The 25,683-nt window shown below is 42.9% G+C and overlaps 1 protein-coding gene across 3 annotated transcripts; it reads left to right on the top strand.

Annotated features, from left to right (window-relative positions):
• Window positions 1-8,971: 8,971 nt before the first annotated feature.
• LOC140208366 (uncharacterized) lies at window positions 8,972-25,683 on the top strand. 3 transcript variants are annotated; one of them, XM_072276973.1, is made up of 3 exons: window positions 8,972-10,086; window positions 16,108-19,773; window positions 25,069-25,683. In XM_072276973.1, exon 2 carries the CDS (start codon window positions 16,516-16,518, stop codon window positions 18,643-18,645), a length of 2,130 nt encoding a protein of 709 aa, XP_072133074.1. In that variant the 5' UTR covers window positions 8,972-10,086; window positions 16,108-16,515; the 3' UTR covers window positions 18,646-19,773; window positions 25,069-25,683. The 3 variants fall into 3 exon arrangements, with proteins under 3 accessions (XP_072133074.1, XP_072133073.1, XP_072133075.1); XM_072276972.1 differs by having other exon boundaries at window positions 16,108-24,375; XM_072276974.1 differs by lacking the exon at window positions 25,069-25,683 and adding an exon at window positions 24,750-25,055.

Genomic DNA, 25,683 nt, shown 5'->3' with positions numbered 1-25,683 from the left:
TTTATTTATTTATAGACACACATTCCTTTTCTCTCTCTGTCCCTCTGACTATACCCCTTACCCATCCTCTGAGTTCCCCTCCCCCTTTTCCTTCTCCCTAGGCCTCCTGTCCCATGATCCTTTCATATCCGTTTTGCCAACAACTTTCCACCTCTTGGCTCCATCCCTCCCCCTCCTGTCTTCTCCTATCATTTTGGATCTCCCCCTCCACTTCCCACTTTCAAATCTCTTACTAGCTCTTCTTTCATTTGGTCCTGACGAAGGGTCTTGGCCCGAAACGTCGACTGTACCTCTTCCTAGAGTTGCTGCCTGGCCTGCTGTGTCCAGCAGCAACTTTAATGTGTGTTGCTTGAATTTCCAGCATCTGCAGAATTCCTGGTGTTTGCAGATGCCGCATCTCTGCGGCAAAACGGGATCACGTGACGAGTGGAGGGTCTCCCACGTGAGCCGGTGACGTCTCCTCGCCCCTCACACGCTGCCCGACGCGTTTCCCACTTTATTTCATTATTTCCCGTATTATTTCAGCAACATTTTTAACTTTTCCCTCCATATCGTCCTTGTCCCTTTCCCTTCACGCCCCCCCCCCGGGTCACAGAGTTCTCAGAGCTTTAGTTCAATTCCCATCCCGCTCAGACACACAATCAGACCCACACAGGAATTGTGCAGGTTTCATTTACATCAGTTCTATGTTGAAAACAATTTCTATTCGCTTTACTCCGGCCTCACTGGACAGGAACACTGAAACATCAAGTGAGAAACAGCAGGAGAATTGAAACAATTGGTTACTTCGATGTACTCTTATTAATTTTGGATAGTAACAATAAAAATATTTGAATAGAAAGAGAAACAGCAGGAGGTGGCCATTCAGCCCTCTAACCATCAACAAGATGACGGCTGCTCTCCCATCTCAGCCACATGTCTCTGCCCGATCCTCATTTCCTCGATCCCTTTAGTCTCCACACATCTGCCGGCCTCTGTTTTATGTGAGGATGATCACTGAGTCTTCACTGGCCTCTGTGGTGGGGATTTACAGACATTCACCACCCTCGGAATGGAGACATTTCCCCTCATCTCAGTCCCGAACAGTCCACCCCCTTTTTCAGAGACTGGGATCCCTGGTTCAGCCGGTAATGATGTTGTGCATTTCAATGTGTTCACCCCTCAGTCCTCGATTGAAAGGGTTATCACATTTGATCTTTCTTCATATGGTGACCCCACCACTCCAGGGATCAGTCTGGTGAATCTTCATTGCACTCTCCATAACAAATACTCTCTAACCTCTTTGTTAATCCTCTATGGAATTAATTTCCATCTTCTGCAGCCCCGTGTTGCCCCAACCACTCACCTCCCACCCCCGTCACTATTTCCACCTTCCCACCTCCCCCTCACCTGGATCCACCTCTCACTCCCCAGCTCTTGCCCCATCCCCACCCCTCACCTCTTTTCTCGGACTATTTCCCGTCCACTCTCAGTCCAGAGGGAGGGTCTCGGCCCGAAATGTTGACGGTCCATTTCCCTCCACAGATGCTGCCCGACCCACTGAGTTCCTCCGGCAGTTTGTTCTTTGGTCTGTGTGACCCGTGTTAGTGTGGGGAGCGGGATTTTACACCATATTCCCGGTACAGTCTCAACAAAACACAAATAATTGTCACTTTGCCCGGACCATTGGCCCCGCTCGCAGGGCAACAGTCTGCCGGTGTTTGCCCCCCAATGTGGTGAATCGCCACCACCGTGGGCTCAGACATTTCCACAGATGAGCCCCTCCTGTCCCCACCGGGACAAACATCCTGTCCGCCCCCTCTCTCACCGTCTTCATCCTCTCCCTCCCCGGGGAACCGGCATCAAACCGACGGGCCGAGCGGTCTCCTCCTACCTCTCAGCGACACATCAGACTCCGGCCGCAGGAGACGCTTCACAAACGCCCCAACTTCCCTCGGAGGGAAATGGAAATAAATCAGAAAGCGGACATTTACTTTGACGGTTGTCCCGCCGTGACGGAAAGTTCGGGAGACGGTGTCAGCGGGGTAACACCCACTCGGCAGGTCCGCCTCCGCTATTGGTTGGAAGCAGTGATTGACATCGCTTCGCACCAATGGGAATAGAGCAGCGCCTGACTCCTCTGTTGACAGCGGTGGGGGAGGGGCTGGTCACGTGATTAGTAGCCCAGCCGTTAAACCGACCAAGCTCGAGCTCACCAGCGCGCGGGGCACAAAAGGCCCCGGATGATCGGTTGAGGTGAGAAGGGGTCTCCGGGTTGGGGGTCTCACCGGGCGGCGTTTTCAACACCGACTTCGGGTAGTTGCTGTGACTCCGGACTCCGTGACCCGCAATCCCGGGACAGTCCTGCTCTCTTCCCTCTCTCTCAGCCCCACCATCCGTACACGGGCCCCGGGGAGCTTCCGGCTGATGAGGGAATGGGAACCGATGGGTCTCTCAGACAGAGCTGAGCTCCAGCTGTCTAAATGCAAGGATCGGGAACTCGGAGAAAGGGAACAAAATCTTTTACATCAGCTGTTGTGAAAATCACCTTTGTTCTGCCTCCAGTCACAAACAAGAGAAAATCTGCAGATGCTGGAAATCCGAGCAACACACACAAATTGCTGGAGGAACTCAGCATTAGTACTCTTTTCCATAGATGCTGCCTGGCCTGCTGAGTTCCTCCAGCATTTTGTGTCTGTTGCTTGTTCCACCCCCTCTTGTTCTGGACTTTTCTACCCATGAGGTCATGTTTTTTAAAATTTTTTTTAGTTTTCTACAAACAGTGTGGAAGAAAAAAGTCAATAGTGTAAATAGAGGGATCATTGCAATACAGACAAAAATAACAATAATACATGTCTTAATAAATGAGTAAGTCACCCATATTAAAAATGAAAAATTAGAAAGGAAAGCTCCCAACCCACCCACGATCCAACTCCAAGCCGACTATTATAATATAAGTATTTAAAAGGACATTTGAGATAAACTTTTATCACCCCAGATCTATATATTGTGGTAAAAAGTGAAATCACTAATAAAAAAAGCAGCCTGCTACCTAATCAAAGAATCAAAGAAAGCTGGAAATGCAGGATCTGACTATCAAGGGAAGAAAAAAATACACTTGTCAATATTCAAGAAAAGGTCCCCACACCTTTTGGATCTCTATATCTGAATTAAAAAGTGAATAGTAACCGTATACGCTTATAACAATTACAGCACGGAATCAGGCCATCTCGGCCCTTCTACTCTGTGCTGAACTCTTACTCTCACCTCGTCCCACCGACCTGAACTCAGCCCATAACCCTCCATTCCTTTCCTGTCCATATAGCTGTCCAATTTTACTTTAAATGAAAACATTGAACCTGCCTCAACCACTTCTGCTGGAAGCTCGTTCCACACAGCTACCACTCTCTGAGTAAAGAAGTTCCCCCTCATGTTACCCCTAAACGTTTGCCCTTTAACTCTCAACTCGTGTCCTCTTATTTGAATCTCCCTCACTCTCAATGGAAAAAGCCTATCCACATTAAATCTATCTATCCCCCTCATAATTTCAAATACCTCTATCAAGTCCCCCCTCAACCTTCTATGCTCCAAAGAATGAAGACCTAACTTGTTCAACCTTTCTCTGTAACTTAGGAGATGAAACCCAGGCAACATTTTAGTAAATCTCCGCTGTACTCTCCCAGTTTTATTGACATCTTTCCTGTAATTCGGTGACCAGAACTGTATACAATACTCCAAATTTGGCTTTAGCAATGCCTTATAGAATTTCAACATTACATCCCAACTCCTATACTCAATGCTCTGATTTGTAAATGCCAGCATACCAAAAGCTTCCTTCACCACCCTATCCACATGGGATTCCACTTTCAGGGAACTATGCACCATTACTCCTAGATCCCTCTGTTCTACTGCATTCTTCAGTGCCCTACCATTTACCATGTATGTCCTATTTTGATTAGTCCTACCAAAATGTAGCACCTCACATTTACCAGCATTAAACTTCATCCGCCATCTTTCAGCCCACTCTTCTAACTGGTCTAAATCTCTCTGCAAGCTTTGAGAACCTGCTTCATTATCCACAACTCCACCTATCTTAATATCATCTGCATACTTACTAATCCAATTTACCACCCCATCATCCAGATCATTAATATATATGACAAACAACATTGGACCCAGTACAGATCCCTGAGGCACATCACTAGTCACCATCCTCCTATCTGAGACACAGTTATCCACCACAACTTGCTGGCATCTCCCATCAAGTCACTGCTGAATCCATTTTACTACTTTGATATTAATGCCTAACGATTGAATCTTCTTAACTAACCTTCCGTGTGCAACGTTGTCAAAGGCCTTACTGAAGTCCATATAGACAACATCCACCGCTTTACTCTCATCAACTTTCCTAGTAACCTCATCAAAAAGTTCAATAAGATTTGTCAAACATGACCTTCCATGCACAAATCCATGTTACCTGTTCCTAATCAGACCCTGTCTATCCAGATAATTATATATACCATCTCTGAGAATACTTTCCATCAATTTCCCCACCACTGACGTCAAACTCACAGGTCAATAATTGCTAGGTTTACTCTTAGAACCCTTTTTAAACAATGGAACAACATGAGCAATACGCCAATCCTCCGGCACCATCCCCGTTTCCAATGACATTTGAAATATTTCTGTCAGAGCCTCTGTTATTTCCACACTAACTTCCCTCAAGGTCCTAGGAAATATCCTGTCCGGACCCAGAGACTTACCCACTTTTATATTCCTTAAAAGCGTCAGTACTTCCTCTTCTTTAATCATTATACTTTCCATAACTACCTTTCTTGTTTCCTTTACCTTACACAATTCAATAACTTTCTCCCTGGTGAACACCGAAGAAAAGAAATTGTTCAAAATCTCCCCCATCTCTTTTGGCTCCACACATACCCATCCACTCTGATTCTCTAAGGGATCAATTTTATCCCTCACTATCCTTTTGCTATTAATATCTTTTCAAGATCTAAAGAAGACATAATATCCCTGAGCCATTGAACATGGGTACGGGGAACTTCATCTCTCCACTTAAGGAGTACTGCACGTCTAGCTAAAAGAGAGACAAAAGACAATGTTCGTCATTTAGCCGGGATCAAATGCTTGTCAGAGTCTCGTGAAATACCAAAAAAGGATCAGGTTCCAAATGACAGGGACATGTTTTGACCCACTCTCTCTGGGTACATAATGATATCAAAGACCTTTGGCTTGGGCAACAAGTAGCTTTCACATCACAAATGTGCCAGACTCCAATGAGACAGACTACTGCCCTTCCCTTCATATTCATTGGCATTGCCATCACTGAGTTCACCACCGTCAGTCACCTGGGGGAGGGTTCAGGGGAAATATTTATGTACAATACAGAAACTGGTGTCACCTGTGTGTATTGTGGTGATGCAAAAGTTGCTGGAGAATTTACAAGTGGGAAGAAGTGGAATGATATTTGGAAATCTTGACTTTTTGAAGCATAATTTAGCAAGCAAATGACATATTGATGATGTGCAAAAGCTCTGGTGAGAAAATCCTTCATTACCCGTTACAGGCCTGCTACAGAGGTTGTGTGAGAGTGCAGATGAACTCGATCAAACCCAGAGCACATCAAAGTTCTTATCGAGAGTGATTTGCTAGCTGTTAAAATGAATATCTCTCTATATAAAATTCACTGTGCACATGTTGTCACTGGGTAAAAATATGGACAGTACAAGATTTATGTGTATACAGGTCATTACAAATTAGAGGGTACATTGGTGGGAAGGTGGGGAGACCTCCAGTGTCCCTGATGCCCTCACCTACGAGATGTGCATCCAGCTGCAGCTTGTAACCCTGCACTTTAAGGAGTTGCAGCTTGAAATGGATGAATTCTGGATCATCCAGCAGTTGGAGGGGGTGATGGATATGAAATGAAGAGAGGTGAGTTACACCCAAGGTGCAGGACACAGGAAACTGGGTCAGAGTGAGGAAGGAGAATGAGTTTAACTAGACATCGCAGAGTACTCTTGTGGCCATCCCACACAACAGCAGGTGGACCACTTTAGAAACTGTTGGGGGGCATTACCTGGCAGAGGAAAGTCAAGGGGGTGATAGGGGTTTAGTTACTTAAAAAGAGTGGGAATAAACGGGACCTTTTCAGAATGGCAGGCAGTGACTAGTGGGGAACCACAAGGCTCAGTGCTGGGACCCCAGTTGTTTACAATATATATGAATGACTTAGACGAGGGAATTAAATGCAGCATCTCCAAGTTTGTGGATGACACAAAGCTGGGCGACAGTGTTAGCTGTGAGGAGGATGCTAAGAGGATGCAGGGTGACTTGGATAGGTTAGGTGAGTGGGCAAATTCATGGCAGGTGTAATTTAATGTGGATAAATGTGAGGTTATCCACTTTGGTGGCAAAAACAGGAAAACAGATTATTATCTGAATGGTGGCCGATTAGGAAAAGGGGAGGTGCAACGAGACCTGGGTGTCATTATACACCAGTCATTGAAAGTGGGCATGCAGGTACAGCAGGCGGTGAAAAAGGCGAATGGTATGCTGGCATTCATAGCAAGAGAATTCGAGTACAGGAGCAGGGAGGTACTACTGCAGTTGTACAAGGCCTTGGTGAGACCACACCTGGAGTATTGTGTGCAGTTTTGGTCCCCTAATCTGAGGAAAGACATCCTTGCCATAGAGGGAGTACAAAGAAGGTTCACCAGATTGATTCCTGGGATGGCAGGACTTTCACATGATGAAAGACTAGATCAACTAGGCTTATACTCGTTGGAATTTAGAAGATTGAGGGGGCATCTTATTGAAAGGTATAACATCCTGAAGGGATTGGACAGGCTAGATGCTGGAAGATCGTTCCCGATGTTGGGGAAGTCCAGAACGAGGGGTCACAGTTTGAGGATAAAAGGGAAGCCTTTTAGGACTGAGATGAGAGAAAACTTCTTCACACAGAGAGTGGTGAATCTGTGGAATTCTCTGCCACAGGAAACAGTTGAGGCCAGTTCATTGGCTATATTTAAGAGGGAGTTAGATATGGCCCTTGTGGCTAAAGGGATCAGGGGGTATGGAGGGAAGCCTGGGGCGGGGTTCTGAGTTGGATGATCAGCCATGATCATACTGAATGGCGGTGCAGGCTCGAAGGGCCAAATGGCCTACTCCTGCACTTATTTTCCATGTTTCTAGTTAGGGCAAAAGAACAAGAGGGGACTAATATCCCAGTGGTAAGGCTTGGTAGTGCTAGTGTGGGGAGAGGGGTGTTGTGGTTAAAATAATTGGAAGGGGGAATGGGAGCCAGAATGACAGAACAAGTAGTGGAGAGGGTGAATTGAATTGACTTCATTACATACAGTACACCCTTAATATGCATGAGGAGGAGTAATCTTTACATTACGTCTCCCTCTAAATGTGCAATGTGTAATTTATAGTAATTTATAATAAATAGTTTGTACATAGAACAGGCAATGTAATGTGGAAATGCAATTGTATCAGCATGAATTAATCAGTCTTATGGTCTGGTGGAAGATGATGTCCCGGAGCCTGTTGGTCCTTTTGCTGTGTTACCATTTCCTGGATGGTAGCAGCAGGAACAGTTTGTGGTTGTGGTGAATTGGGTCTCCAATATCCTTTGGGCCCTTTTTACACACCTGTCTCTGTAAATGTCCTGAATAGTGGGAAGTTCACATCTACAGATGAGCTGGGCTGTCCACACCACACTCTGCAGGGTCCTGCGATTAAGGGAAGTACAGTTCCCATACCAGGCAGTGATGCAGCCAGTCAGGATGCTCTCAATTGTGTTCCAGTAGAAAGTTCTTAGGATTTGGGGCCCCATCCCAAACTTCTTCAACCATCTGAGGTGAAGGAAGTGCTGGTGTGCTCTTTTCATAACACAGCCGGTATGTAGAGACCATGTGAGATCCTTGGTGATGTTTATGCCGAGGAACTTAAAAGCTGTTCACCCTCTCAACCCCAGATCCACTGATGTCAATAGGGCTTAGCCTGTCTCCATTCCTCCTGTTGTCCACAATCTGCTCCTTTGTTTTTGTGACAATGAGGGAGAGTTTGTTTTCTTGACACCAGTCAGATGTTGTTCAGACCTCCGGTAGAGTCAGCAATCAAATGGTTGAGCATGGAGCGATGAATATGCTGAGCTGTGTATATCACAATGCAAGAGGCATCGTAGGAAATCCAGATGAGCTCAGGACAGAAAATTATGATATTGTAGTCATTATTGGGACTTGGTTGCACCCAATAGTCTGAAGGATTTAGAGGAACAAATTTCTACAGAGATCAAGGACAATGCCAAGAAACAAAGGTTGATTCAGTAAGTGATTTTAATTTTCCATATATTGACTGGGACTCCCATACTGTGAAAGGACTAGATGGGGTAGAGTTTGTCAAATGTGCTCTTATTCAGTATGCAGAATTCCTGATGTAGGAGTGTCCAATAATCTGTTAGTAAATGATCCAGGGCTGGTGACATAAATTAGTGATCATAATGCCATGAGATTCAAAGTAAAAATGGAAAAAAAGCGGTCTGGACCACGGGTTGAGATTCTAAATTGGAGAAGGGTCAATTCTGAAGGTCTCAGAAAGGATCTGACAAGTGTGGTTTGGGACAGGCTGTTTTCTGGCAAAGGAGTACTTGGTAAGTGGGAGGCCTTCAGAAGTGAAGTTTGAAGGTGTAGAGTTTGTATGTGCCTGCCAAAATAAAAGTTGAAGGGTAACTGGTGCAGGGAAACTTGGTTTTCAAGCGATATTGAGGCCCGGGATATTTTGTTCCTCTGTTGTGGTACAACCAAGGCTCAGGACTACAGTATCATAATTCCACGCCCTGAGCTCATTTGACATTTTTTTTTGTCGTCTTCTGTTGGTTTCTAAAAGCTTCCCAATAGTTTTTGTTCTGTTTTTGCCCTTTCTTTGGCTTTTATGTTGGCTGTGGCTTCTCATTTCAGCCACGGTTGTGTCCTTCTGCCTTTCCAATGCTTCCACTTCTTTGGGATGTATCGATCACTCAGCTCCCGAACTCCTCCCATTGCTGCTCCGTTGTCACTCCTACCTTTTCCCTTCCAAACATGTTTATCCAGCTTCTCTGTCATAGAAACATGGAGAGGTTCAGTACACAAACAGGCTATTTGGCCCATCTGGTCAATGCTGAAATAGCATTTAAGCTGTCTAATGCAACTACCTGCACCGGGACCATTGCCCTTGTTACGTAACTGGCAACAATGAATATCAATCGAGACAGGTTATATAAAAACAACCAAACATTTATTAAACAGAGATAAGCAATATAAAAACAAACAAAAACCTTAACTGAAAGTTAACCGCTATGCAGCCGTTCAACAAATCATCACTCAGCACTGGTTCTTAAAGCGTTAAATGCGAAAATAGTTCTTAAAACGGTAAAGTCAAATACGGTTCTTAAAATGGTAAATTCTAAAGTCCGACAGATTTATACATTCAATTGGGAGAGACTTCTCTGGAGAAGGATTTCTTCATTGACACGACTTTCCAGTTTGTTCTGACCAAAGGATTCACGATGCAGGAAATAAACGGCTTAAGACAACTGACCGTCAATTCTAGAGAGCACCTTGCATGAACTACCTTGCTCTTTTGGTATGAGTTATCTTTGATGCAGGTCGCTACTCCTTCAACGAAGACTCAATAAGGTCGATCCTTTATTAAACTGCCGAACATTCCCAACTTCTCTTAATCCTTCGTATCCTGTATTTCGATGAAGTTTTCACTCTCCAGTACTGCTGGAAAAAGGTACATCAGTGCATCTAGCAAAAATTGCCAATCCAGCTCTGTTGTACCTTGCAACAGAAAGTAACACTCCTTTTTAAAAATGAAACTGTGTCATAAAAACAAATATGCAACAGAGACGGAGACACAGACGCACGTTCTAGCTGGAAAACTAAAAACTAAAATCTAACTGCGTCAACTGAGGTCTTCCCTTATATACCCGTGGTGCACGTGTCCCCATGTGACCTCACATCAGCGGGAAAATTACATCAGGTGACCTCCAGAAGACCATTACATCATTCTCACAAAAAAAGAATCACAGATCTCCTTGAGGTATGTAACACCTTCCTCCAAAATAAACATATTGGTCTCTCAAAGAACAAAATTTTAACAATTAACAATTTATACAAAGGTATAAAACTTACAACATACACAATATATACAGTCTTATCTTTCAGCACTTTACAAACTAATATACAGTAGGAGTGTTACAAATTTTAAAATACCACTCCATAAAAACAATTTTTCATTGTACATTTAACATCTAGATAAACGATCAGTGATCACAATGTCTTTACCCTTAATATGAGTGATCAGAATATTGTACTCCTGTAACATTGAACTGTGTTACTAAATTGAAGTTTAATTTCCTTAACCCTTTTCCTTAACGGTCACAGTGGCCTGACCAAATTCACTGTTAGCTAAGTTAATAGTTAAGTTAGCTTTTGAAAGTCTGTCAAATAATTTCCCCACCGCAGTAATATGTGCTTTCCACGTATTATTTCCTGTAACTAAATCATCAATATAGGCATCTGTATCTTTTAATCCCTGAATCATGCTATTAATCATCCTCTGAAATGTACCTGGTGCATTCTTCATCCCAAATGGAAGAACATTATATTCATATAACCCAGATGGGGTTACCAATACTGAAATCTCTCTACCTCTATCTGTCAATGGAACACACCAATAAGCTCTTAACAAATCAATCTTTGTAAGGAATTTGGCTTGTCCAACTTTATCCACACAATCATCTACCCTAGGGATTGGATATGCATCAGTTTTTGTCACAGCATTCACCTTCCTGTAATCTGTACAAAACCTAATACTATTATCTGGCTTAGGCACCATAATGCACAGTGAACTCCAATTCAAATTAGAGTGTCTAATAATATCATTCTCTAACATATACTTAATTTCTTATTTGGCAAGTTCACATTTTTCCCTGTTCATTCGATACGGATGTTGTTTTATGGGTTTTGCATCTCAACATCTACATCAACTGTAGCTACAGTGGCTGTTCTAGGAACATCTGGAAATAAATCTCTGTATTTAAAAATTAACTGTTTCATCTGCTGTCTCTGCTCTGGCTGTAAATAAGCTAATTTTCCATAAATATTTTCTAGAATTTTTGAATTTGGTAACGTGGCTGAAATAATGTTGAGTTTAAAATGAGTTTCAGATGAATCATCCCTTAAGGTTTTATCAAGATCAGACTCATTATTGATCACAATAGTCATAGCAGCAGTCTCTCTCTTAATATGGTTTTATCATATTTATATGACACAGCTGTGTTGTCTTTCTCCGATCTGGGGTTTTTATCACGTAATCTACATCATTTACCTTAGATTTAATCTCATAAGGACCATGAAATTTAGCTTGTAATGGGTTCGTTTGCACTGGGAAAAGAACCAACACCTTATCTCCAGGCTTAAATGACCTCATCCTAGCTTCCTTATCATACCAAGTCTTCATCTTCTCTTGAGCTAATTTAAAATTTCCTTTGCCAAGCTACAAGCTTTATATAATCTTTCTTTAAATTAAAAAAAAACATAATCTAGCAAACTAGTGTGTACCTCTTTATTAATCCACTGTTCTTTCAACAAGGCCAAAGGTCCTCAAACTCTATGCCCAACCACAAGTTCAAAAGGACTAAAACCTAATGATTCCTGTACTGCCTCTCATACTGCAAAAAGTAGTAAATGTATACCTTCATTCCAGTCTTTTTCATTTTCCACACAATATGTCCTAATCATAGTTTTTAATGTAGAATGAAATCTCTCCAAGGCTCCTTGTGATTTTGGATGATAGGCTGATGAGATAATCTGTTTTGCTCCCAGTTTATAAACTATTTGCTGAAACAATCCAGACATACAATGACTACCTTGATCCGGTTGTATTTCCTTAGGCAACCCAAAATAAGTAAAAAAAACTATAAGACCCTTTGTCACAGTTTTGGCTGTTATATTCCTAAGAGGTACTGCCTCTGGAAACCTAGACGCTGTGCACATAATAGTTAACAAATATTGATGTCCAGGTTTAGTTTTTGGCAAAGGACCTACACAGTCTACAATGATTTTTGAGAACGGCTCACCAAGTACTGGAATTGGTTGCAGTGGGGCCACTGGAGTAACCTGATTAGGTTTACCCACAATTTGACATGTATGGGACGTTCTGCAAAATGTCGCTACACCTTGTCTTAAACTAGGCCAATAAAAATGTTTAGAAACTTTGTTCATAGTTTTCTTTACACCTAGATGACCACCCAAAGGAATACTATGAGCCATAGTTAAAACCTCATTTCGATAAACTTTAGGAACTACTACCCGATGATTAACCTCCCATTCCTCACTAGCAGGAATTGTAGGTGCTCTCCACTTTCTCATTAATAGTCCCTTTTCAAAATAATATCCCACTGGTACTTTTTCAATTTCACTATCTGAAAGAGCTTGTTCTTCTGCTATCATCTCCTTCCGAGATAAAGACAAATCTTCCTGGTCAGACTTACCACCAAAATCCTGATCAAATAACGTAGGTAAGAAAGTTTCTGATACATCCTCAAAATTCGAATCTTGAGTTGAAATGTCATGGGTAACAACCTCATCCTGTACATCAGTCTTTTTAGCCATAGCTCTTGTTACAACACAGGAAGAATCTGTGTTAGATTCCCTCTGTGGTTCCTCAGAATTTGAATTTATTTTCAAATGCACTTCAGGAAAAACTTGTCCACATGCTAAATCATTCCATAACAAAAGAGAAACATCATTCACAGTTAAACTGGATTGTAGCCCTACTTTAACAATCCCTGTAACTAATCCTGACCTTAAATTTACTCTATGCAAATGTCCTGGCATGAGGGCACTCCCAACTCCTCTTATATAATTTACCTCACAATGTCAGACTTTAGTCAGACTTCAGATTTTAGCACACTGTCTAATATTAGTGATTGAGAAGCTCTAGTATCTCTAAGTATTCTTATTGGTACTGAATTAGATCCTTCTTTCAAGGATACAAATCCTTCTGTTATAAAAGTTTCATATCCCCTCTTAACTTGGTCAGACTCTGACACATCTTCATTAATGTTTTCTAAACCCTGTGAATTTAAAGGTGTTTCAATATGCTGCACACAAGCATCTGGGTCGGCTTCTTTCTCTTTCTTTTTCAATCAAAAGCAATTAGCTATTACATGTCCAGGTTTCTTACAATAATTACAAATAATACCAAAAATGTCTTTCCTTCACATGTCTCCCTTCATCCTTACTTTTCTCACTCACTTCAGGTTTAATTTCTGGTTTACATTGACTCTCTGTGCTATTTTTCCTTTTAAAAATTTTACCTGCAGAAAATTTATTCTTATGAATTAAAGCATATTCATCAGCTAATTTAGCAATCTCCTGCAATGTAGCAATGTCCCTTTCATTTAAGTATGTTCTCACTTCAACAGGAATGCTTCTTTTAAATTCCTCCAGTAAAATCAACTCTTTTAATGTATTAAACTCCCCATTCACATTTTTAGAGGAAACCCATCTCTCAAAACACATAGATTTCTCATAGGCAAATTCTACATAAGTTTTTTCCACAGATTTCTTCAAATTTCTGTATCTTTCTCTATACGCTTCCGGAACCAACTCATATGCCTTTAATATATGCTGTTTAACAGTATCATAATCCAGTGCTTGCTCAGCATTTAAAGCTGTATAAGCTTGTTGTGCCTTGCCTTTAATTACACTTTGTAACATCACGCGGCCATTGCTCTTTCGGCCACTTTAAACTCAGTGCATCGGTTTTGAAATGCTGGAAATATTTGTCCACTTCAGCTTCATTAAATGGAGGAGCCAAAATAACCTCACGACTAGCAATAAACTGTTTCTTAGAACCAGAAGACTGATTTCCCATCCTTAATTTCTCCATCTCAAACTCAAATTTCCTCCGGTTTTCAGCTTCCCTTTCTTCAAATGCCCTTTTTTAATTAGCCTCTCTTTTGGCCATTTCCACTTTAAATCTTTCAAACGTCAACTGTTCAAGGTGCAACTGCATTTCCAGATTAGTCATTGGAAACCTATCTAACACCTCATCATCAAAAGTTTTCAAATTAATATAATGCTCAGCGATTTTCTTTGTATTAAAGCCTTTGTGGTATTCTTTGTAATTCCTTTAATATCCAACCTCCTCGCAATCTCCAATACCTCAGGTTTTTTTGCATTCACTAAAGACACCGAGTCAGGCATGTCCATAAACTCGTTAATATTCATTGTTGCCGAATACCACTCACACACCAATCCAACTCAAAAAAATCGGGTATTTTCCTTTTCCAAATCAGAATGGCAATTATCAGCACTTAACCTCAAAATCGGAACATCTCCTGGCTGAGCCCCCACAAATTATGTTATGTAACCAGCAACAATGAATATCAATCGAGACAGGTTATAGGAAAACAACCAAACATTTATTAAACACGGATAAACAATATAAAAACAAACAAAAACCTTAACCGGAAGTTATGCAGCCGTTCAACAAATCGTCACTTGGCACTGGTTCTTAAAGCGTTAAATGTGAAAACAGTACATAAAGTGGTAAAGTCAAATACGGTTCTTAAAATGGTAAATTCGAAAGTCCAACAGATTTATACATTCAATTGGGAGAGACTTCTCTGGAGAAGGACTTCTTCATTGACACGACTTTCCTGTTTGTTCTGACCAAAGGATTCATGATGCAGGAAATAAACGGCTTAAAACAACAGACCATAAATTCTAGAGAGCACCTTGCATGAACTACCTTGCTCTTTTGGTATGAGTTATCTTCGATGCAGGTCGCTACTCCTTCAACAAAGACTCAATAAGGTCGATCATTTATTAAGCTGCCAAACATTCCTGATTTCTCTTAGTCCTTCGGGTCCTGTACTTCGAAAAAGTCTTCACTCTCCAATACTGCTGGAAAAAGGTACATCAACACATCTAGCAAAAATTTCCAGTCCAGCACTATTGTACCTTCAAACAGAACGTAACATGCCGTTTTAAAAATGAAACTGCGTCATAAAAACAAATACGCAATAGAAACGGAGACACAGACGCACGTTCTAGCTGGAAAACTAAAAACTAAAAACTAACTGCGTCATCTGAGGTCTTCCCTTATATACCCATGGTGAAAATGTCCTCACGTGACCTCACATCGGCGGGAAAATTACATCAGGTGACCTCCAAAAGAGCATTACATTGTTCTCACAAAAAAAATCACATCTCCTTGAGGTATGTAACACCCTCCATACCCCTACCATCCAGGCTCCCATCCGAACTTCTTTTAAATGGTGAAACCGAGCTCACATTCACCACTTGTGCTGGCATCTCATTCCACACTCTCACAACCATTTCAATAAAGAGATTTTCCAAATGTTCCCATTAAATTTTCACCTTCCCCACTTACCCATGACCTCTGGTCATCATCCCACCCAACCTCAGTGGAAAAAGCTGTTTGCAATTACCCTATCTATACCGTCATAATTTTGTACACTTTTAACAAATCCTCAAGGCAATGTATAATTTCCTTGTTTATGTTTAGAGCCTTTTTTAGGTGTATAAAATGATGAGGGGCATTGATCGTGTGGATCGCCAGAGGTTTTTTCCTAGGGCTGAAATGGCTAACACGAGGGGGTATAGTTTTAAGGTGCTTTGAAATAGATACCGAGGGGATGACAGGGGTAAGTTTTTTACACAGAGAGTGCTGGGTGCGTGGAATGCACTGCCAGCTATTTGTGTGAGAGTGTTTCAGTTCCTACCAGTCATCCATGCAGCTCAGTGGGAACAGGGAATAATACGAATAGACAGAGTCAAACTGAGCCAGGTCACAGATTGGAGATGGCAGAAATTCCCATTGTTATCGAGACAGGAACAGTATCAGAGAATATGTTGGTCATTCTAGATACCAGCACTGTGCCCAGTTAGAAGATGATTTCTCTCTCGAACTTGGATTGAACCTCACTGTAATAGTGTGATGCCAGATCACACCTTGACAACTCAAGTGATCTCATCTGAAATACTGTCTTACACCCATTGATGGATTTTGTAAATATTTTTACAGGTTAAAAATGACAAGGAATTTGTCTATGGGAATCTCGAACACAGCAAGCCAGTTTTGCTGTCTCTAGCCGGATATTTAAGAAGTGGAGCAAGGGATTCACTTGATCATCCTTTGTGCTCGGACTGTGACGAGGGATTCACTCGATCATCTGACAGACTGGCACGCCCGTCATTTTACACAAGGACCTACACGTTCACCTGCTCAGTCAGTGGGAATGGATTCAGTCGGTCATCTCAACTGAAGGTACATCAGCAAGTTCACACTGGGACAAGGCCATTCACCTGTTCTGTGTGTGAGAAGGGATTCAGTCGGTCATCCCACCTGTGGACACACCAGTCGGTTCACCCTGGGCAGAGGCTGGTCAGCTGCTGAATTTGTGGGGAAGAATACACTCGGTCATCTGACCTAATGGCTCACCAGCAAGTTCACACTAGGGAGAGGTTGTACACCTGCTCGGACTGTGGGAAGGGATTTACTAAATCATCTCACCTACTGAGGCACCAGTCAGTACACACTGGGGAGAGGCCATTCACCTGCTCCGACTGTGGGAAGGGATTCACTTTGTCATCCCAACTGAAGGTACATCAGCGAGTTCACACTGGGGAGAGGCCGTTCACCTGCTCCGACTGTGGGAAGGGATTCACTTTGTCATCCCAATTGAAGGTACATCAGCGAGTTCACACTGGGGAGAGGCCGTTCACCTGCCCAGACTGTGGGAAGAGATTCACTCGGTCATCTCATCTACAGAGACACCAGCGAATTCACACTGGGGAGAGGCCATTCACCTGCACAGTGTGTGGGAAGCGATTCACTCGGCCATCCCACCTACAAGCACACTGGTCTGTTCACACTGGGGAGAGGCCGTTCACCTGCTCAATGTGTGGGAATAGATTCACTTGCTCATCCCACCTGAAGGTACATCAGCGAGTTCACACCGGGGAGAGGCCGTTTATCTGCTCAGACTGCGGGAAGGGATTCACTTGCTCATACCAACTGAAGGTGCATCAGCTAGTTCATACTGGAGAGAGGCCATTCACCTGCTCAGACTGTGGGAAGGGATTCACTTGCTCATCCCAACTGAAGGTACATCAGCGAGTTCACACTGGGGAGAGGCCATTCACTTGCTCAGTGTGTGGGAAGGGATTCACTCGATCATCCCACCTGCAAGTACACTCGTCTGTTCACACTGGAGAGAGACCGTTCACCTGCTCAAACTGTGGGAAAGGATTCACTCAGTCATCTGAACTGAAGGTACATCAGCGAGTTCACACTGGAGAGCGGCCGTTTACCTGCTCAGACTGTGGGAAGGGATTCACTTCGTCATCTCAACTGAAGGTACATCAGCGAGTTCACACTGGAGAGAGGCCGTTCACCTGCTCAGACTGTGGGAAAGAATTCATTTGCTCATCCAAACTGAAGGTACATCAGCGAGTTCACACTGGGGAGAGGCCATTCACCTGCTCAGTGTGTGGGAAGGGATTCACTTGCTCATCCCAACTGATGGTACATCAGCGAGTTCACACTGGGGAGAGGCCATTCACCTGCTCAAACTGCGGGAAGGGATTCACTCAGTCATCTGAACTGAAGGTACACCAGCGAGTTCACACCGGGGAACGGCCGTTCACCTGCTCGAACTGCGGGAAGGGATTCAGTCAGTCATCTGAACTGAAGGTACACCAGCGAGTTCATACTGGAGAGCGGCCATTCACCTGCTCAGACTGTGGGAAGGGATTCACTTGCTCATCCCAACTGAAGGCACATAGGCGAGTTCACACTGGGGAGAGGCCGTTCACCTGCTTGCACTGTGGGAAGGGATTTACTTCCTCATCCCAACTGAAGGTACATCAGCGAGTTCACACTGGGGAGAGGCCGTTCACCTGCTCAGACTGTGGGAAGGGATTCACTCAGTCATCCGCCCTAATGGCACACCAGCGAGTTCACAGTGGGGAGCGGCCGTACACCTGCTCTGTCTGTGGGAAGGGATTCACTCAGTCATGCACCCTACAGAGACACGAGCGAGTTCACAGTGGGGAGCGGCCGTTCACCTGCTCAGATTGTGGGAAAGGATTTACTCAGGCATCCGAACTACAGGCACACCGGTCAGTTCATACTGGGGAGTGGCCGTTCACCTGCTCAGTCTGTGGGAAGGGATTCACTTGGTCAACTGAACTACAGGCACACCAGTCAGTTCATACTGGGGAGAGGCCGTTCACCTGCTCAGTCTGTGGGAAGGGATTCACTAAGTCATATCAACTGAAGGTACATCAGCACGTTCACACTGGAGAGAGGCCGTTCACCTGCTCAGACTGTGGAAAAGGATTCACTTCGTCATCTCAACTACTGATGCACCAGCGAGTTCACACTGGAGAGAGGCCGTTCACCTGCCGAGACTGTGGGAAGGGATTCACTCGGTCATCTCATCTACAGAGACACCAGCGTGTTCACACAGGGGAGAGGCCATTCAGCTGCTCAGTGTGTGGGAAGGGATTCACTCGGTCATCGAATCTACAGAAACACCAGCGAGTTCACACCGAGTAGAGGTCGATCAGCTGCTCAGACTTTGGGAGGAGATTCTCTGAGCACTCTGCACCGAATGTGCATCATTGGGTTGACAGTGGGGAGAGGCCGTTCGACAGCTGTGAATGTGGGAAGCGATTCACTCAGTATTCTAACCTGATGTAACTCTCACTTTGACTGGCAGCTTAATATAGGGGGTGATAGCCCCCCCCCAGCCCGGCCAGTCTTAAGAAATCTTGTTTGGGTGGATGCTGCTTGATGTGTTCCCTGTTACAAATCAGTACCCTGAGAAAACAAACGGTACATAATCTGTGATTAAACGTTTGGGCTTTATAGTTTCTTACTTTGACTATAGAACGAGTAAAAAAAATAATGAAGAAGAAAGGCCCAATCTCTCCATTCATGTCTTCTCATCGCTCCCCGGCAAAAGACTGCAAAAATCTCTCTTCCAGACTCCCAAGAAAGAACAACATTTCTCTCATTGGATAGCCCTGCGTTCCAAAACCCTGTTGTCTCTAGTCGTAACCTAAACATTGCTGCTACAGAGAAACCGTTACCTCAGCAGTGATGCATTGCAGAGAGGCCATTCCATTAGCAGTGAAACCTCACAGCATGTTACACTTGTGACATAGTACTGGAATGTTTCAATAAGCTGCTTGCTGGATATTTGTCCATCACCGTTGCTGAATGCAATTTTGAGAGTGACTGTTGGTGCTGAACTCTGCAATTATTGCTGCTGCTCACCACACCCAGTCTGCACCCTGGTCACTGAGCATGGGAGGAGTTTCTTCTGCTGCATATTCACCTTTATTGGGACTGGAGTTTTATATGGACTGGAGTGGAGAGCGGCCAGTGAAGGAGTGGAGCTTTGAGGCTTTGGCTCGAGAGGTTCTGGCAGTTGGATTGTGCAATCATGTCAATCAAAATTTGAACAGCTCAGAATGCAGCTGATTGGGCAATCAAGGTCAGGGGACCAAGCAATTTGATTGGGCAATTGTAAATTGAGAAGCTCAACAAACAAGTAAAAAGAGGGGTAGCTGAAGCGGAGCGGCCAGTGAGTGAGTGGGCCAGTGAAGGAGTGGAGCTTTGAGGCTTTGGCTCGAGAGGTTTCGGCGAGAAGAGGCAGAGGACGAGCTTGCTCCCAGTAAGGTAAGGCTGGGTATGTTTCTTTAATTATTTTGATTAACTTAGGAGTTGGTAATGGAGGCAGTAGATAGGACAGTCCAGTGCTCTGATTGTAGGATGTGGGAAGTGAGGGACAGCACAATTGTCTCTGATGACTAAACCTCAGGGATCTGTACTAGGTCCAATGTTGTTTGTCATATATATTAATGATCTGGATGATGGGGTGGTAAATTGGATGAGTAAGTATTAGATGATACTGAGATAGGTGGAGTTGTGGATAATGAAGAATATTTTCAAAGCTTGCAGACAGGATTTAGACCACTTAGAAGAGTGGGCTGAAAGATGGCAGAAGGAGTTTAATGCTGATAAATGTGAGGTGCTGCATTTTGGTAGGAGTGATCAAAATAGGGCATACATGGTAAATGGTAGGGCATTGAAGAATGCAGTAGAACAGAGGGATCTAGGAGTAATGGTGCATAGTTCCCTGAAGGTGGAGTCTCGTTTGGATAGGGTGGTGAAGAAAGCTTTTGGTATGCTGGCCTTTATAAATCAGAGCATTGAGTATAGGAGTTGGGATGTAATGTTGAAATTGTACAAGGCATTGGTAAGGCCAAATTTGGAGTATTGTATACAGTTCTGATCACTGAATTATAGGAAAGATGTCAATAAAATTGAGAGAGTACAGAGGAGATTTACTAAAATGTTGCCTGGATTTCATCTCCTAAGTTACAGCAAAAGGTTGAACAAATTAGGTCTTTATTCTTTGGAGCGTAAGAATATTGGGAGTTAGGAAAAAAGTTAAAAAGCAGGACCTCAAGGGTGGTAATCTCAGGATTGCTGCCTGTGCCACGAGACAGAGAGGGTAGGAACAGGAAGTCATGGCAGTTGAATGCGTGGCTGAAGAGTTGGTGCAGGGGGCAGGGGTTCAGATTTCTGGAGCATTGGGATCTCTTCTGGGGAAGGTCTGACCTGTACAACAAGGACGGGCTGCACCTGAACTGGAAAGGAACCAATATCCTGGTGGGCAGGTTTGCTGGAGCTGTTGGGGAGGGTTTAAACTAGTTTGTCAGGGGGGTGGGAATCAGAATGTGAGTGCAGAGATGAGGGTAGAAGGACAAGGGCATGATGCTATGTGTTCTGAGTTGCTGAGGAAGGGCAGGCAGGGGACAAAACATACATGTAGCCAGTTCGAGGGGTTGAAGTGTGTCTATTTCAATGCCAGGAGTATTAGGAATAAAGGGGATGAACTTAGAAAATGGATCAGTACGTGGAACTACGATGTTGTGGCCGTTACTGAAACTTGGCTGGAGGAAGGGCAGGATTGGCTGATGCAGGTACCGGGGTTTAGGTGTTTTAAAAGGAATAGGATGGGAGGTAGAAAAGGGGGGGAGTAGCATTACTGATCAGGGATAGTATCACAGCTGTAGGAAGGGAGGTCGCTGCAGAGGGGGTGTCCACTGAGTCGGTGTGGGTGGAAGTCACAAATAGGAAGGGATCAATCACTGTGCCGGGAGTGGTCTATAGGCCCCCAAATAGCCCTCGGGACATCGAGGAGCAGATAAGCAGGCAGATTTTAGAATGGTGCAGGAAATACAGGGTTGTAGTTATGGGTGATTTCAACTTCCCTCATATTGACTGGCACCTCCTGACTGCAAGGGGGATAGATGGGGCTGAATTTGTCAGGTGTGTTCAAGAAGGATTCCTGACACAGTATGTGGACCGTTCGACGAGAGGAGAGGCCATACTGGATCTAGTTCTGGGTAATGAACCTGGTCAGGTGGCAGACATCTTGGTGGGGGAGCATTTTGGTGAGAGTGACCACAACTCCCTTAGCTTCAGCATAGCTATGGAAAAGGATAAAAACAGACAAAATGGGAAAGTGCTTAACTGGAGAAGGGCTAACTATGAATGGATGAGGCAGGAACTAGCGAGAGTAAATTGGAAACAGGTGTTGAAAGGTGAAAGCACAGAAGTAATGTGGAGGAAGTTTAGGGACCACTTGTGCTGGGTTCAGGATAGGTTTGTCCCACTGAGGCAAGGAAAAAATGGTCGGAAAAGGGAACCGTGGCTGACGAAACACGCGAGGCAACTCGTCAAGTGGAAGAAGGAAGCAGATGTTAGATATAAGAAGCAGTCAGAGCCCTGTTGGCCGCTTTTCGATTGCTCCTACCTTGTTTACTTAATTGTCTCCTACCAGTCTTTTTTTTTTGAAACCTTATTATAAAACTTCAATACTGCTTTACTGTGGCTGGGAAAAGAACCAAAGCGTTTGCAAAAGAAAGAGAAACAGAAGATGAATCCGCAGTCACTTTGGATTCAATCAGTGACTTACTTAAACGGCAAAAGTAGGAATTCTGTGAAGAGTTTCAACGGCTTAACAGCAAATTGGATACAATTCAGCGAACTTTATTTGAGCATGAGAACCAAATTCAGGAGAATACTGCGAAGCTAATGATACTTGAAGAGGACACTGAAGATACAATTAAACTCTGCAAAGAGTTATCTTTATCCAATGATAAAATGCTGAGAAGGATCATCAGTCTCGAAAATAAAAATAGGAGAAATAACTTGCGAATCCTGGGTCTTGAAGAATCAATTGAATGCGCTGACCCTACGAAGTTTTTTGCAAACTTTCTGAAGCAGATTTTCCCTGCTTTATTCACATCTGAGCTGAAGCTCGATCGAGCTTCTCGCTCTCTGACTTTGAAGCCATTGTCCTTGGTGGCGAAACCCAGATCGATCAGACTAGTCTTTCATGAATTTCGTATGAAGGACCTTTTAATTCACCATACCCGGAGACAAGGAATGATCGATTTCCAAAATTGCAAGGTTAGATTTGTGGAAGACTATTCACCTGAAGTTTTGGCTGATCGCATGAAATATAAAGAAGTTATGTCGGAATTTTATAATAAAGGGTATAAACCATCTCTTCAGTTCCCCGCACGTCTGAGTATTGTTTTGAAGAACGGATTGCGAAAAAGAATAAATTCAGTTGAAGATGCAAAAGAGTTTCTGAAGGATGAATTCTAAAACTGTTATACTTCTTATTTGATCAAGTTTTTTTCTTCTGTTAATATGAATTTGAAATAAGGTTACGTTTTGGCTGTTCATATATTGTCTTTTGTCATATATTTTTTGATACTACTTTATTTTATCCCTTTTTGAGGCTTTCTTTTAATACAGCTTTCTTTGAATTTGTTTAAATTGATCCTTTCACATTTTCAAATACTAAGTTGTTTTACTTTTTATGTTGTGTGTTGGTAGGGACATAATGACATCGCAGGACTGGAGTTCTTTCTGTCAACAGGATTTTTTGGGGCCGGTACTTCTATTGGTCAGCTTTCTCGCTTTGGGTAGGGGAGGGGGTAGGGCCTATTTCTCTCTGGGAGCTGTGTTGGGTTGAATATATGATTGTTTGTTTCAATACCTTACTTTACGGTTTGCTTTCTAGTTTTAATAACTTATGGCCAGATCTTTTAATTACATGTTGATTGGTATTTAAAATGGTTCGAAATATTCACCTGTTTAGTTTGAATGTGAAAGGGTGAATCACCCCACCAAAAGGAACAAAGTGTTTGCTTATATTAAAAAAATGAAAGCACCCATTATTTTTTTTTACAAGAAACACACATACACAGCTGTGATACCTTACGTTTTTTTTACTGAGTGGAAGGGTAAGGAATTCTACTCTTCGTTTAACGCAAAATCCCGTGGAGTTTCGATTTTTTGTAGATACTACAGTTCCCTTTATTCAGCATAAAGTTGTTTCGGACCCTAATGGTCGTTTTGTTATTGTATCAGGGAGTTTAGACAGTAAGTTGATTGTTTTTGCTCATGTTTATGCCCCCAATGTAGATGATCCAGGATTTTTTGAGCGTCTATTTTCATATTTGCTAGATTTGTGTACTTACGCCCTTGTGATGGGAGGAGATTTTAACTGCTGGTTAGATCCAGTATTTGATCACTCATTTGTTAAACCAGCCACACTTAATAAATCAGCTTTGTTTATCCAATCTTTTCTAACTAAATGTGGTATAGTTGATGCTTGGCGATTTCTTCATCTGACGGACAGGGAGTATTCTTTTTTCTCTCATGTCTATCATTCTTATACCGGGATTGACTTTATTTTTATTGATAGTCAAATGATTCCATTAGTTCGATCAATTGAATATAAAGAGATTGCTATCTCTGACCACTCTCCTGTAATTCTATCTTTAAATCTTCCTGGTCCTATCCCCATGAGTAGATTTTGGCGATTTAATTCAACTCTGTTATCCGATGAGGATTTTTTAAAAAAATTATGGAGAATCAAATTACTCTTTATTTTTGAAGAAAATACGTTGGAAGAGGCGTCTAGCCTGATTATATGGGATACTTTTAAAGCGTACATCCGGTGTCAAATTATTTCTTATACTGCAAACATCATTAGAAAAGCTAACAAAGAAAGAAATGAATTAGCCAATCAGTTAAAGCAACTGGACCATAAATATGCTTCTGTACCTGATCCTGAAACATATAAGAGACGTATTGAAACTAAAACTAAATATGATCTTCTTTTAACATATCCAATTGAAAGCCAACTTTTAAAAGATAGAAGTCAACTTCATATTCACGGAGATAAAACTGGTAAGCTACTGGCTAATCAATTGAAGCCATTTTCAGCCAAGCGGCAAATTAAAGAAATACATAAAATTAATGGGGACGTGACAACTGACCACCTTGAAATTAATGAACTTTTAGAGAATTTTATTCTAAATTGTATAGATCTGACTCTGTTAATGATAATATTGCAATGAATAATTTTTTAGATCAATTAAATATTCCTAATCTTTCATTAGATGATCGTAGGCAATTGGATCAACCTATTTCCCAGGATGAAATTGCTCAGGCTATTTGAGAATTGCATTCTGGGAAATCCCCAGGACCCGGTGGATTCTCTGGAGAATTTTATTAGGCTTTTTCCTCCTTGCTTATACCACATTTATGTTCTACCCTTACAGGAAGGAAGACAACCAGAGTCTTTTTACGGAGCTTCCATTTTGCTCATTCTCAAAAAGAATATGAATCCTACTAAATGCTCTTCGTATAGACCTATCTCTTTACTCAATTTTGATACTAAAATTTTATCTAAAGTGTTGGCTTGAAGATATATCTTGCACATGCACCAGTCGTGCATGCAGCCTGGTACAGCCAATCCGATCTATTCCTTTTACTTTTTAATTTCCGTTATTTTTTGTATTTTTTTTCTCACGGTAACACGTCGAAGCTGCACACTGTCTAACATGCTGGTAGAGAGAGTTTTCTTTGGGTTTTCTTTAGCACTGGAAATGGTTACATCCCAACATGCGAGACAGAAGCAAGGTCGCACTGTATATTTCACGGACCAGCAAACACCGGCCGGCTTAGCGAACAGAGCGATGGACACCCCAGCTGAAATCCGGAGGAAAACACACAGAGGGGGATCACAAAGTCGAGGAAAGAGGACCGGGTCGAGACAACAGAGACTTTTGGAGAAGAGGAGTTCGGTGGGTAATTCCATTCCGGCTGACCGGAAGTGCACTGAGAGCGGTAAGCATGAAGGAGTTCGGTGCTTACTGATCTGGCTAACAACGGATAGTGCAATCCGGGGTATATTATGATTGAGGAATGTGTTTGCAGACTGGATATTGAACTTTTTACTGTTGGACTTCGGCCACATTCCACCGTGATACAACACTTGGCAGCACGGGAGGTCGTACCTGCCTGTGGCCATCGAACATGCAGCTCCTCCCGTGGAGGGTCAGACACCCTGAGCCGATAGACTGGTCCTGGAATTATTTTCCATCTGGCATAGTTTGCATTTTGGTGTTTGATTGTTGGGGTTTTTTGTATTGCTATATTTACGCTCTATTCTTGGTTGGTGCGGCTGTAACGAAACCAAATTTCCCTTGGGAT

Source organism: Mobula birostris, chromosome 13 (genome assembly GCF_030028105.1).
Source record: "Mobula birostris isolate sMobBir1 chromosome 13, sMobBir1.hap1, whole genome shotgun sequence".
NCBI lineage: Eukaryota > Metazoa > Chordata > Chondrichthyes > Myliobatiformes > Myliobatidae > Mobula > Mobula birostris.
This window is presented reverse-complemented; position numbering and strand designations above follow the sequence as displayed.

Coding starts and splice junctions, on each gene's coding strand:
- LOC140208366 (XM_072276973.1), top strand. CDS start 16,516: ATGGCTCACCAGCAAGTTCACACTAGGGAGAGGTTGTACACCTGCTCG.